Source organism: Channa argus, chromosome 1 (assembly GCF_033026475.1).
Source record: "Channa argus isolate prfri chromosome 1, Channa argus male v1.0, whole genome shotgun sequence".
NCBI classification, from domain to species: Eukaryota; Metazoa; Chordata; class Actinopteri; order Anabantiformes; family Channidae; genus Channa; species Channa argus.
The window spans coordinates 23,424,033-23,439,149 of record NC_090197.1 but is presented as its reverse complement, the minus strand read 5'-3'; the positions used below and the strand labels follow the sequence as shown (position 1 = coordinate 23,439,149).

The 15,117-nt window shown below is 39.3% G+C and overlaps 1 protein-coding gene across 2 annotated transcripts in view; it reads left to right on the top strand.

Annotated features, from left to right (window-relative positions):
• The window catches only part of trappc9 (trafficking protein particle complex subunit 9), a 200,017-nt gene that overhangs the window by 24,129 nt on the left and 160,771 nt on the right, over positions 1-15,117 (top strand). For both annotated transcript variants that reach the window (XM_067508237.1, XM_067508228.1), the window contains one exon: positions 9,262-9,347. In XM_067508237.1, coding sequence (XP_067364338.1) covers positions 9,262-9,347 — 86 coding nt within the window. The remainder of the gene's footprint in view (positions 1-9,261; positions 9,348-15,117) is intronic.

Below are 15,117 nucleotides of genomic sequence, written 5' to 3'. Positions count from 1 at the left end.
GACAGCACCACTCAGCAATCTGTCTTCTCTGGAATATCATGCCGTTAGGATTACAGCACCGATTGCAGTCATGGTGATTGTGATATATCAACCACCGGGCCAGCTGGGGAACTTCTGCGATGAACTGGACATGTTGCTGTCCCACTTCCCAGAAGATGGCACTCCTCTCATCGTCATGGGAGACCTGAACATTCACCCACAGAAACCAAAGGCGGCTGATGTGTTTGCTCTTGTAAACACATTTGACCTGAGTCTGGTCTCCACTCCTCCGACCCACAAAGCTGGCAACAACCTCGACCTCATCCTCACCCGGAACTGCACCACAGACAACATCTTGGTCACTCCTCTGCATGTATCGGATCATTTCTTCATTCGACTCACAGTCCTTATCCCGAGACCTTCGCAATCTCCTCCTACACTTGTAACATTCCGGCGCAACCTCAGGTCTCTCAACCCGGATCGATTCTCCTCGCTGGTCTCTGCAACTCTGCCCCCAACACAGGACCTCTCCATCTGCGATGCAGATGCAGTCACAGACAGTCTTTGCAATACACTTTCATCATGTCTGGATTGTCTCTGTCCTATGTCTTCGAGACCCGCCCGTCTCTCACCTTCTAATCCGTGGCTCACTGATGGGATCCGTAAACAACGCACCACGCTCAGGAGTGCTAAGAGGAAGTGGCGCAAATCCAAGACTCCATCTGCCCTTGCTGAGTATCAGAATCTCCTTGGACCTTTTTCTCACAGTGTCATCAGGGCAAAGATCAACTACTACCAGGAGAAGGTCAGCAACACCACGGACACCAGAAAGCTGTTCTCCACTTTTAAATCACTCATCTACCCACTTTCACCACCGCCATCTACCTCTCTCACTGCTGACAACTTTGCCAACTTTTTTACCAACAAGGTGGCAGCTATCAGCTCACAGTTCTCTCCTCCAGATGATGACATCCATCTAACCTCTTCCAACACTGCACTGCTCTCATCATTTGCAATTCTGACTGAGGATGACGTATCCACCCTCCTCTCTAATCATCCGACCACCTGCACTCTGGATCCAGTCCCTTCCACTCTTCTTCAAGCAGTTGCACCTGCACTCATGCCAGCTATTACACAAGTCATCAACACATCTCTCAAAACAGGGACTTTTCCAACCTCTTTCAAGCAGGCCTTGATTACCCCACTGCTCAAGAAGCCTTCTCTTGATCCCTCTGTAGTGGAGAACTACAGACCTGTCTCCCTCCTTCCTTTTCTGGCCAAGACTATGGAACGAGCTGTCTTCAACCAACTCTCAGACTTCCTTTCCAAGAATAACCTCCTCGATGTCAACCAGTCTGGCTTCAAGAGGGGTCATTCCACGGAAACGGCACTCCTGACTGTTGTGGAATATCTTCGAGCTGCAAAAGCCACAGGTCAATCATCTGTCTTAATTCTACTTGATCTATCATCAGCCTTTGACACTGTGAACCATCAGATACTCTTGTCCACACTCTCTGACTTGGGCATCTCTGGATCAGCTCTAGACTGGCTTTGTTCTTACCTATCAGGACGAAGCTTCAAGGTATCTTGGAGGGGGCATCTTTCTAACTCTCATAGCCTCTCTACCGGTGTGCCGCAGGGCTCAGTTCTTGGTCCTCTCCTCTTTTCTATCTATACTTCATCCCTAGGTGCCATCATTCACTCACATGGTCTTTCCTATCACTGCTACGCTGATGACACACAGCTCTTCCTGTCCTTTCCACTGGACGACTCCACTGTCTCATCGCGTATTTCTGCCTGTCTCTCAGACATCTCAGCCTGGATGAGTGAGAGACACCTTCAACTCAACCTCTCTAAGACTGAAGTCCTTGTCTTCCCAGCCAGACCTTTGATGCAACACAACATCAGCATCAACATTGGATCTACAGTGATTGTCCCCACTAATTCGGCCAAAAATCTGGGGGTCATCATCGACGACCAACTGAGCTTTAAGGACCACATCTCCTCAGTCTCTAGGGCTTGCAGATTTGCTCTTTACAACATCAGGAAGATCAGACCCTACATCATGGAATATACAACACAACTCATTGTACAGGCGCTGGTCACATCCCGTCTTGATTACTGCAACGCTTTGTTGATGGGGTTACCGATATCCACAATCAAACCCTTGCAGAGGATCCAAAATGCGACAGCTCGCCTAATTTTTAATCAGCCAAAAAAGACCCATGTCACACCACTTTTCAGATCTCTACACTGGCTTCCTGTTGCTGCTCGCATCAGGTTCAAAGCTCTGTCTCTTGCTTACAGGGTTGTTAACTCGACAGCTCCCGCTTACCTCAACTCACTCATTCAAGTCTACAATCCTTCTCGCCCGCTGCGGTCTGCCAAAGAACGACGTCTGGTGGTCCCAGCACCGCATAGAAGACACCAAGCAAAACTGTTCAGTGCAATGATCCCACGATGGTGGAACGAGCTACCAAATGCTGCACGCTCAGCTGATTCTCTCCCAATATTCAAAAAACTGCTGAAAACTGAACTCTTCCGCATCTCCCTATGCACTTAAATCTTTAATATAAAAAAAAAAAAAAACCTTTCTGCTCTCTTGCACTTGTATCTCGTGAACTGTGAACACTTTTCTGATAGGACCTTGCTTTGATGTTTTCTCCTTGACTTAGATTTTTGCTTGCCTTGTACCTCACTTGTAAGTCGCTTTGGATAAAAGCGTCTGCTAAATGACTAAATGTAAATGTAAGAAAAACATTCAACATGACATTATGCCAACTTCATATTCTCTATTATCGAGTAACCTTGGGGATTCTGTTCTCATTTAATCACATTACAAATTCAAGAGGTCAAGAAGCTGCAGCTTTATACTATGGACCTGATCAAAATTTTTAAGCAAAGTTCAGTCAAATGGAACACAAAAATTCTTCAGTTACAAAGATTTAAAGAGCAAAACATCAACAGAGGAAATGAAGAGGTGGCTGTAGCTCAATTGGTAAGGCAGTCGTCCAGGGGCCAGAAGGTCAGTGGTTTGATCCCTGATCTGGTTATATGTCGAACTGTCTCTGAGCAAGACACTGAACCCCTAACAGCCCATTCCTATCCCCAGCTGGTCCATGCCCAGTAGAAATAAGGGAGGCTTGCGTCATGAAAATTGTGCCAAATCAACATGCGGGACAATGATCTGCTGTGGTGACCCTAAACTCATGGGATATGCCAAAAGGACAAAAAAAACAAGAGCAAATCAAACAAACAATATTGATGATATTGTTTTATCTAATTTACTGTTTATAATAGGCCTTGCTCTTGAGCCTCAAAATAATCTAACAAATATGCACATGCACAAGAATTTCTTTATTCTTACTTAGGTAACCAGATCAGTCATAAGAGATGATCACTTTGTTAAGAAATACAAGAAATACACCAGTCAGGCATAACATCGACTCATCCATTCATCCATTATCTGTAACTGCTTATCCTATTTGGGTTGCAAGGGGGCTGGATCCTATCCCAGGTGTCATACACTGAGAGGCAGATACCACCCTGGAGTGGTCACCAGTCTAAATCAGGGCCCAGGCATAACATTATGACCAGAAAATACAGTATTCATTTTATATTCATTAGTGAGTAATCACCTCAAAATTAGAACTGATGCATTTTCTTCACCTTACAATGAGCCTTTTATATGAACATAAGATTTCCTTTTTCATGGAGGATGCCATATTCTACAGTAGCCGAGAACAGACAAACCAGGGAGGGAATTTTGCCTTTTCACATTAAAGTAGCAGTTTGAGTTTGGGGACGCTGTAGCACCACAATACGATTTCATTGTCTAAGGACCTCATATTACATTATATTACTATTATACACTAATTGATGATAATCTCCTTAGTAGTTATAACAGCAAACTAACTTTAAATATGAAGACACATCAAACTGGACTGTTTTACCCTAAACCAGATGGGTTTTACTCATCTTTCTCTGCACAAACATCAGTGTTTAAATGACAGTTGTGCAGCTATTAAATTGAGACATAATCTGGACATTTTAATTAATTGGATTATGTTTTGAAAGTGTGTAAGTTAGAAAAATCACAGGGAGACAAAAGGGTTGTGGCACAAAAAAAATCCTTATAGTCTTCAAGCAATGTCATCACTGCCACATCTCCCTGTGCTTGCTTTGTTTTGTATGAGCATTATAACTGGACATGTTTTTAAGTAATTATTGTGTTTCAACAAAAAAAACCCTATTATTACTATCTGATGAAAACACTTATAGATGTCTTAATAAATATCACTTGATTTTGCTGTATGCATGCAGGCAGCAGTTAGTAGTAGATGGTATGGCACCTGATGATACCGGAACTCCTGCATGATTTCCGAGGAAGAAGTAGGTTTATTCAAATGGTTGCAACCTGCAGCCTCACTGCAACCTTTACCACTAAATCTTACACACTGCACCATTAAATAAGAACTTTTAGTAACTATGATGTCAGCATGTTAGCTTTTATATCAGGCATACATGTTCAGTGCTCATTATGTATACTGGGTTGCCATGATCCATACTGTTTCCTTCTATAGATAAAAACTCTAAGCAGTGCAGCTGTAGAAAAGCATTGAATGTACTTTTAGATAATGGAAAAGTGAATATCTTTTTTTTTTTTTTTGAAAAAGCTTGGATATTTTTTTTTGTTTATTTGTTTAAATTTCTTAGACAGGAAGTGATAATCTTGTGATAATCAATTACACATGAAATATACACCAATCAGCCACAACATTACTTTTGGTCCTAAGTCATGGAAGACAAGGGTCACCATGGCCACTCTGAGTAGTCTGCCAACTGCACAGCCCCATAGACAGTAACGCTGTGTGTTATGTATTTTATGGCAAAACATATACAGTAAATAATAAAAAATTAGGGTCTTAATTACTGTTGCTAAAGTGGAGCTGATTTAACCATTTTTTGAGTGATAGTCAGCAAAGATAAACAGCTTTCAGCTTTTCCCTTTAGGGGTCGCCACAGCAGAACATGTATTGCACGTTGATTTGGCATGAGTTTTTACATTGGATGCAGGGTTCCTGCCACAACCCTGCCTTTTGTATCCCAACTCAGTACTCTACTACCCAATGGGTAGAGTACTCAGTATACATGCAACGTTATATCGTTCCTCAGACATGGAGCTTTATGGCATGTTTGGACTGTGGTTTGGTAACGAAATGATTCTGACTGTTTACATGCACTTATGAAACCTGGTTAATGGAAATCTGTGTGTGTATATGCAGCAGAGGAGTAATCTGATTTCTCATTCACCTTGGATTTGGAACAAGGCTCACATATTTTAATTGTACATATTTAGACACGTGTGGCTTACAGAGTGTTTTAATTAAAATAATTTATTTGCATGTTAAACATATCCCCATTATTATGTACATTTGCTTTACCAGGGAAAGGCTAAATGAAAGGAGAGAGATCAGGACTTACAATTGCTGAGCTGTGCTTCTAGAGTATATATATATTGACTGAAGAGGAAGTGGCATTAATGATAACAAAGCAGCAAATCTGAGAAATAAAATTGTATTTTCTGATCGTGACCCTGCAATTAGATTGTAAAGCACAACACGACCACACCTCCGCCCCCTCTGCTCTGCATATATGTGTGTAAGCCACGGTCAAAAAGACAAACCCGAAACTAGATTCATGTTTTAATGTTCACAATGCAGACCACTGACAGAAAAAGAGAGCCATAATTCCTAACTGTGCTACAGTACAGAGATTTTTTTTGATTTTGACAGGAAGTTCACATCATCACACACACACTGCAATATCCTAACACTAATAACTGCCCAACCTGTGAATGTATACAGCATACAGTTTAAAAAGCTTCCAAGGAGGTTTTTTTAGGAGCAGTAACAAGGGAGGTTTGATTTAATTACAGGTTTACAATTCATCCTAGAATCCAGATGGAATACATCATGTATCACGCAGTAGATTTAGGCTGCCACATCTGTAGTCTTTGGCCTAACTGGCCATGTTGTAGCAGCAGAAGAGTGTCTGATAGTAGTAAAAGTCACTGTGCAACATGTTGGCATCTTAAAATCCTTCAGATTGGATTTTTTGGATCATATTTCAGCCTGATGCCAATTATTTACCAACATAATTACAGTGTCTTCAGTCCTTTTAATGCAGTGTTCTGAACATTATCTTAGACCTCTTTATATTCATAACTATACTTTTAAGTTAGGGTGTGGAATTTCTTTTCTCAATTAGGTGGGAGAATGTAGTCAGGGGAAAGAGGGGTTAAAATGCCAGAAAGGTTTCCAGGCAGACTGGGTAAGAAAAGGTACCATTTTTGTCCTGCAGGCCACTTGTACACTCTATTCCGGCTTAGGCTTGACCACCTTTACTATACTGTATACATGTGTTGCATATGTTGTCATTGCCCATTAGTTAAATTTTTGCTGCTTGTATGTTTTGCATACAATTCAATTCAATTCAACTTTATTTATATAGCGCCAATTCACAACAAAGTCATCTCAGGGCACTTTACAGAATAAAGTCAAGATTATAAAGATATATAAAGAGAACCCAACAATTCCCCCTGGAGCAAGCCATAGGCAACAGTGGAGAGGAAAAACTCCCTTTAACAGAAGAAACCTCCAGCAGAACCAGGCTCAGGGTGGACGGCCATCTGCCTCGACCGGTTGGGGTGAGTGGAAAGGGTAGAGAGAAAAGAACAGAGCAACAAAAAGCAACAACAAAACATCGGGCAGATTGGTAGGACCAGTAGCTTCACGCTGGAAGACACACAGCTTCAAAGCCGGGGGACACCTGCAGAAAGGGACAGAGGAGGACAAAGACAACTACGGGAGAGAACACACTGAGTTAATGACATACAGTGGTGACAATTGCGGGATGAGAGGAGAGGAGAGATGGTCAAGAGGAGGAAAGGAGCTCAGTGCATTGGGGGGTGGGTCCCCCAGCAGTCTAAGCCTATGGCAGCATAACTATAACTACCTATATGCTTTATTAAAAAGGAAGGTTTTAAGCCTAGACTTAAAAGTAGAGAGGGTGTCTACTTCCCGAATCTGAACTGGGAGCTGGTTCCACAAGAGAGGAGCTTGATAGCTAACGGCTCTACTTCCCATTCTACTTTTGGAAATTCTGGGAACCACAAGTAGGCCTGCATTCTGAGAGCGAAGTGGTCTACTGGGATGATATGGTGCTATGAGGTCTTCTATATATGATGGAGCCTGACCATTCAGAGCTTTATATGTAATAAGCAGGGTTTTAAATTCTATTCTACATTTAATGGGAAGCCAATGGAGAGAAGCTAGTGAAGGTGAAATATGATCTCTCTTGCTAGTTCCAGTCAGCACTCTTGCTGCAGCATTTTGGATTAATTGCAGGCTCTTTAGGGAGTTACTGGGGCATCCTGAAAGTAGGGAATTACAGTAGTCCAACCTAGAGGTAACAAATGCATGGACCAGTTTTTCGGCATCACTTTGAGACAGGATGCTCCTAATTTTGGGAATGTTCCGTAGGTGGAAGAAGGCTGTTCTAGAGATTTGTTTTATATGTGAGTTAAAGGACAGATCCTGATCAAAAATAACTCCAAGGTTCCTTGCAGTAGTACTGGAGGCCAGACTTATGCCATCTAGTGTAACAATATGGTTGGACATCATATCTCTGAGATTTTTTTATACAAGCTGCATTGGGTAAATTGGTGAGATTTTCAAATCTCTGCTGCTTAATATAAAGTTTATAATACACTTTACTTTAATTATCAGTAGATTTTCTTCTTATTATTGCTCTCTTACAGTTATTTTATCTCACCAACTCTGTTTGATTAAGACATTTGCGTATAATGCAGTTTTGCTATTTCCAGTCCACAGAAGAACGTTCTCTGAGCCTGTGTGCGCCCTATTGGTAACAGTAGTGGTACCATTAAAGTCTTAATACCCATCCCTCCCTACTGTTACATCTTGGCAACCCATAGATGCCAAACAGATGAAGCCTGTTCGATTCGATTTGTGTTTTTTGTTTGTAATGTTTAAATTCCATGTAAAGTGTTCATTATTTAATTAAGTCTTTCAGATATGTGTCTCACTTGCATATTAAACAAGCTCAAAAGCTTCACATACATTTCCTCCTGCTCTGGGGTTGCTTCATTTCACATGAATGATTCTTTTCCTTGTAAACCTAAGCATCGCATGCATACATTATTCAGTATAAATATAAATGTTGCTGATAGTTTTCATTCTTAGTAGAATGCAACAACAGTAGTAAACATCTTGAGTTCTTTCTCTGCTAAATAAAACATTATATTAAAGCACACGAGAGACAGTTTGGCAATATAATATGCCCTTCAAGCTACTGGGCTCACACACGCAATGTTCAACTAACCATACATTTAACTCGAAACATTTATTATTGCTTTGTAAAATGAAGTTTCCACAAGCTGATGTTTTTGAAGATCTGTGCTGAATCTCAATGACCACTTGAGGAATTAGTGCTGAGGCAACTCGCATACAATGGCACCAGACCACTTTGTTTTTCTATTTTATGAAGTGTGTTTCACACTTAATTGGCTGGCTATAGAGCATGCCTTTGAGCCAGACCTGAGGTTGTGTGGGTCTTTCCAGACATTCATATTATAGATATCTTTCTTTTGACTGACTTAATTTCCCAAGGTGCATTCCTGCAGTTTGCCATCCATAAATCCCCTCTCCTGCCAAGGACTGTGTTAAGATTTTCAGACTCTCCTTTGCAAGTCTGTCTACACCAATAGACTCTCCAAATGGACTTGAATATGCTACATAATACAATTTCTATTGGTATGGCTATAGTATTGTTAAAATAGATTCTTCTTTCGACACCTCATTCAGAAATAATGGATGATAAGTGCTGATACATTTCACATACACATCATACGTTTATCCAAAATATTTACTGATGTTTGGAGAAATGTTACTCCATCATAAAGACAAAGGCACGACAGTGGTTTAAGGGTTTCAGTTTTACTTGAAATCCGTCTTCAGGAGGAGATGTAGTGTGGCAAAGGCACAACGGCTAATAAAGTGATTATTCTCGTTTTAAATAAATACAATTTACACATGAATATTTATTTTTCTAGGTATTCTGTAAATGTACACCATCTATCACAGAGCCTTTACTGTTTTATAAAGATGTAGCCTAATAGTGCATCTCCCTTAGTTCATTAATTACCAATGGCTATTCATATCAAAGGCATAAGCAAGTGTGTTGTATCTTCTTTTTCAGACTTCCAGTGGGTTCAAGGAGATGTTTGTGAAGTGCAACTCATGGTCTACAACCCTATGCCTTATGAACTTCGAGTGGAGAACATGGTAGGTGAAATTTATCAACTTCAATTTTAATCTAACGATATACTATTAGGGAGAACCATATTTACAGTTACTGCGAGCAACTTAAGCCATTGCTAACGTAAGACTTGGAATCAGTCCTATGCTACAGTTGCCTTCTCACTTTACACTCTGCGACGTCACTCTTTTGGTATTCGTCATGATAAAATTACTTTTAATAAGAAGCTATAAAACTTGCTAATCAAGCAAAAATTGTTGCTTTTCTCTAAATGGACAGAAAGGCATTCCTCATTCAAACTGGTTTAGAAGCAAAGCTCTGCACTGCTGCAGGGGCTTTTCAATGAATCTCTTACCCAGGAGCCTTCCACTGCACCTGTCCACATTAAGAGAAGATGTATAGCAAAACTTTAGCATACTGTAAGTTTAAGGAGGTGAGTGACATGGTTTCTTTACATTAGTAATACAAACAGTCCCTCTGCATACAGAGTTATAACAGGGCAACTAATAGTGCTTTTTTTTAGCCATCCTTGATAGCTTAGTTAAGGCAGGGACAATGCAACTAAACATTGTTACAACCCAGCAACTGATGCTGTGTATATAGAGCATATAGCTTTAGTTAAAAGGTAAAAGCATTTTATGACAGTTTTATAGAAGACGGTGAAGACAAACTCTTCTTGATCCTAACACAAATTAAGTGGGGAGACTCACCCCCCTGTGGTGCTATAACTGTTAACAGTTTGACAAGATTGATTCTATATTGAGTTAGGGACAACAAAATTCATTCTCAAATTTCTCTGTGCAAAATACTGATCAAAAACAGGCATCGGCCTTCAGGGTGTCCCAATTCAATTGTATTGTTTAAAAGCTGCTTACTGACTATACTGTAGCTTCAGAGTATTTCCCTATTCTATGACCCCTAACTATAGCAGAGATCTGTACCTCAGACCTTTTTTATTTATGTACCATGCCACTCCTTCACCACTCCTGTTCAAACACACACCAGTTGAGCCACTTTATCTGGTTAAAGGGTGCAAAAGAATATAAATTGCTTTGCCTTCTGCTCATTACTGAGCAAGAAGCAAGTGCCTAGTTATAAATGCACTGATGTGGGACAACCTTGAAATGCAAAACAATCATCAGGCCGCAGGGAGAGGCCTACTTTCAGCTGTTAGACCGCAATGGCAGCATCACACACAATGTACTACCTGTCAAAAGTGTTGTTCCCTTTAATTATTTGGAAAGTCGAGAACAAATTGCCATGAAAGAGTGTGAACAGAGACAGTCGCCTCTTAATTGTGGCGGCTGCCACAGAGATGATGCCAAATAGACTTGGACAGGTCTTACCGGTTGATTTAGCTGGCCAACATTGCCTAATAACAGCACATGCTGTTATAGACACAGGAAGTGCAGGAAGCCTCCAGTTTAGAACATCACAAAAATGTTTAAAGTAAAGGAGGAAAGCTCAGCTAAGGTTACTTGATAGCAAAGCTTTGTGGGACTGGAGGAAATGTAGTCTCTCTGAAAGACTAATGTAATTCAGAATTTAGAATGGCAACTACTTAACTTAATAGACCTGGTTAAAAAAAAGGGGGAATTATGTCTCTAAAAGCTGAATATGCCTGAAGAAGTTTTTTTTCCTCTCCAGTCACTTTGAAGTCTTGAGTTGTAAAATTACAGGGAAGTTGTGCGAAGTTTACTAATTTGCACATTTGTGCAATAATTAGTTCATTTGTATTTTGCTTTCCACATTCTCCACTACCCAGTTATCCTTACATCTGATATTCTTATCCAATGCAATGGAAAATATTCAGAGCAACAGAAATGAAAGGGGTAAAATATTTAGTATTTTACAAGTACACAAAATAACTGTGCAGCATCATTTTTGCAATTAGTTTCTTAAAAAATTAAGAAGCCTTAAAAAGACACATTGATATACAATCATGGTTTTGTTTGTGTGCATCGAGGTAGTCACAGACAAACAGAAAAGTTCTTGTAATGCCCTTCCAGAGAGACACCGCTTTCCATTCATCTGAAAGCATCTCAACATGTTTGCTTCATGTTTGGATCAGTAGCCTGGTCAGTTTTCCTTACAAGTTGCATCACAGTCTTACTAGATTGGACCTAGAAACATTTACATATCACTTTAACACAGGACAAGTCTGAAGGGCATGCAGTGAAATTAACAGAAATAATTGAGAAAATCATTAATTTTATTAACTAAAATAACATAATTGACAATAAGAGTGCAATTTTAAAACGAAAGATCATCAGACGGCACATTCCGATTGTTTCTGACCAGTTAACAGCATCTGTGGCAGCCCTATTAATCATAAGGGTACTTTTTAAAATGTCAGGGTTTTTAGTGGAAATATTCCAACCAAATTACATTCAAGCTTTCAAAGAATTTAACGCTGTACTTTAAATTCAAAACTCTGGCCACTGTGTGGATTAATTAATTTATTGCACAGAACTGAAGCTCAGATCATCCTTCTGCAACGTTTTTTAGTTAAACATATAGAGTTTATGTAAAAAAACAATCATATTGTTGATTTATAAAATGTTGTGAAGTAAATGATTAATATATTACTTTGCTGTCTGATCTTTACAGTCTGGGTAATAAGAAGCTTTCACAGGCTGAAACAAACTGCAAGCTATTATTCATGTTAAAAATGACTCTTTGTGAGCCGCATATTATTTTTCACACCACAGAGATTTTTAGTTAAGTTTTATCCTAATCTAAAATGACTAAAACATAAAATTGAAACTAAAATATTTTTATCATGGTCGTGGGCTTGTCTGGATAAAACATTAACTTGAAAAAAGTGACCAGTGTCTGAATGTCAGAAAGCTGTTTCTTTAAAAGATTAATTAAGGCAGCAATGTTACCTTCCATATACCATTTTTAAAAAGGCTGATGCCTTTGATGTGATGATGCAATCTGCCATGAGCTCTGTAGTTCAAACAAAGTGACTGCCATTAGACTGGAGCAACCATCAACCATCTATCCACCGTACATAAACCAAGCCTCAGAAATACACTGTAAAATAAACTGACAGACAAAGTCTGCCAAAGTGATCCAGCAGTATTGCAAGACAAGAACGTCTTCTCAGTCACAAGATTTCAGCACCAACAACTAGTTTTGCTTCATGGTTTATTTATTTTCCACAACCCCTAACCTTCCCTCTTTCAAGTGCTGACCATCACATGATTCTGTCTTTCTCATCATAAATATATTTGGGATATTTCTTTCTTTGCTTTTTCTTCAAATATAATGATGATACTTTTAGTTATGTCTCTCATTTATTAAACTTAGGCCAGCTGAATTGTTAAGAGTAAAGATTGGTCAGTAATCAAACATACAAAAAGTATCCTACTGTTCAAACCTGTAGCTTTTTTTTCTTTTTGAAATTAACAGCCATTACTTTTGAAACTACAGAAATGTTTCTACTTTTTGTTACAATCAGACAGTTATTTCCATAATAATAATCAAAAAGAACAATTGTTTTATTATTATAATAGCATTAGTGACAGCAGAAGAACTAATGCTAACTCCATATTTTGATTGTTGCTCAAAAGATACAATAAGCCAGTAAAGTCATAAAATGTCCAGCAGTGAAAGCAAGGAGATTTTAAATCACAGCTGTGGCACCTCAGAGGTTCAGCTCTTGAGCAGCCTTCCCTCTAGTGAGGTAGTGTCTGCTGTTACGGATTGATGCAGTCATTACGTCACCTCAGTCTGTCTCATGCAGCCAGTGTACACTAGGAATGTAAATACTGTTATTCTCAGAGGGCATGATTACACACTATGAGAAATCCTTAAAGAGACAGGGGCCTTTCAAATTATGAATCAAGCTTTTTGTAGGTGACCTAAATTGCTTTGGTCATTGCATTCAATTTGAAAAATTGTTAATTTCAGTTTTTATACTTTCTGTATTTATGTTTTTGTATATTCAATTTTGTATCATCTTCTTTAGCTAATCAGCAAATGCTAGAATGCTAACGTTTAACTGAGAGTCTGAAAATGTGTAATAAACATGATATCTGATTATTATTAGCATGTTATCATACATTTTACAATGGTAGCAATAGCAAGGTTAATGTTGGCATTAGATGTGCCTTAGTTATTCAATTTCAGACCTGAATTAAATATGCGATTTATAAGATGTACATGAATCTAATAGAAAAAATTAAATATAATTCACTTTTGTGTAATCGCCTGAAAATAAGAAACATTAACATTGTAACATTGCTGAATGTAAAGTTGCGTTTTTGTTGTACTGGTATTATTCTTGTTGTGCAGATCAAAAAATTCTGTAAAGGCTCTTCCCTTAAAGCTGTTGCTCTGTCCCTTGAGTGCTCCTGACTGCTGCTCCTCCTCTCTCCCTAACCTCTGTAAGGTTACCAGGTCGAATGTCTTGTCTTTGACTGTGCAGATAAAAAATGTAAAATGTAAAAAAATGTATTGTGCTAAGGCCATGGTGCAATCAGACTTAACTCATAGAATAATTGAGCTTTTTTCTTATACTTTGCTAATGTTGGCTTGTATTTGCAGGAGAAATGGCTGGGTAAGAGCAATAAAGTGCCACCGCCATTTTACATGGAAGGTTTGACCTATAGTTTTAGATACTAAATTCAATTTCAAAATATGCTGGTAACTTAAATGACCTCATCACTTCAGGTATTGCTTCTCTGTGTTCTCATAGACCCCATGGCACCTATGGACATGAGGAGTAGGAGGTAGAGTGATAATCTGATGGTTGTAATCTGTAACCTTATTGCTAGATGTCACTAAATCGTACACAGTGCACCTTTTAAAACCATCAATCTATCCATTATCAATTGCAATTAGTAATTTAGCTTTTATCCAAAGCGACACAGTATTAGACACCAAAGAAGACTTGGTGTTCAGTGTCTCACCAAGGCAAACTTTGACTTGTACCAAGGAGGACTGGGTTTTAAACCACTGACCCTGTGATTTGTGGGCAACTGCTCTACCAACTGATCTACAGCCATTTTCTGTAATCATTTATCCTGTGTTGGGTCACGTGTGGGCTGTAGCCTTTTCCAGCTGTCATAGGTCGAGAGCCAGGGTACCCCCTGGAGAGGTCTCCAGTCTATCTCCGAACCAACAAAGACAGACATACAAAAACAGATAATCACTCACATTCACACCAGGTAATTTTAGATTCACCAATGAAACCAATATGCATGTCTTTGGATTGTGCGAAGAAACCAGAGTAACTGGAGGAAACCCACACAAGCACGGGAAAACATCCAAACTCCACAAAAAAGGCCACGGTTGGTCAGGGACGTGAACTCACAATCTTCTACCTTTTAATACCTTTGAGACAAATTATGTACAAAACTGTTGAGAACTTTTGTAAGTTGGGATAAGCCGTAATTGTTCTTTCAGCAGGTTTTTTAGGTAACTGGCATTTTTGATTTGACGAAAATTTTAATTTTTGGGTTGCAGGCTTAGGAATTTGTCAGTTCTTAAATAAACCTTGGCATGGAATATTCTGGAATTTTTAACAACTATTGGGAATTTGGACTGCAGAGTTTGAAGGCTGTCTAAAACCCTCTTTTCTTTGTGGTGTGATCTGTAGGACTTATTTTCAATGACTTCTCAGGCACACATGGCTCAAGTGGCTATCTGCCATAGAGAATACGTTTCTCAGATGGAATCTGAGAAACGTCATGGGTAGACATGGGTAGATTTACATGATGGATCACATGAAACTGTTAATGGGATTCTTCAAACTGAACTGTAAGTGGACGAGTTGACGGCTGCACA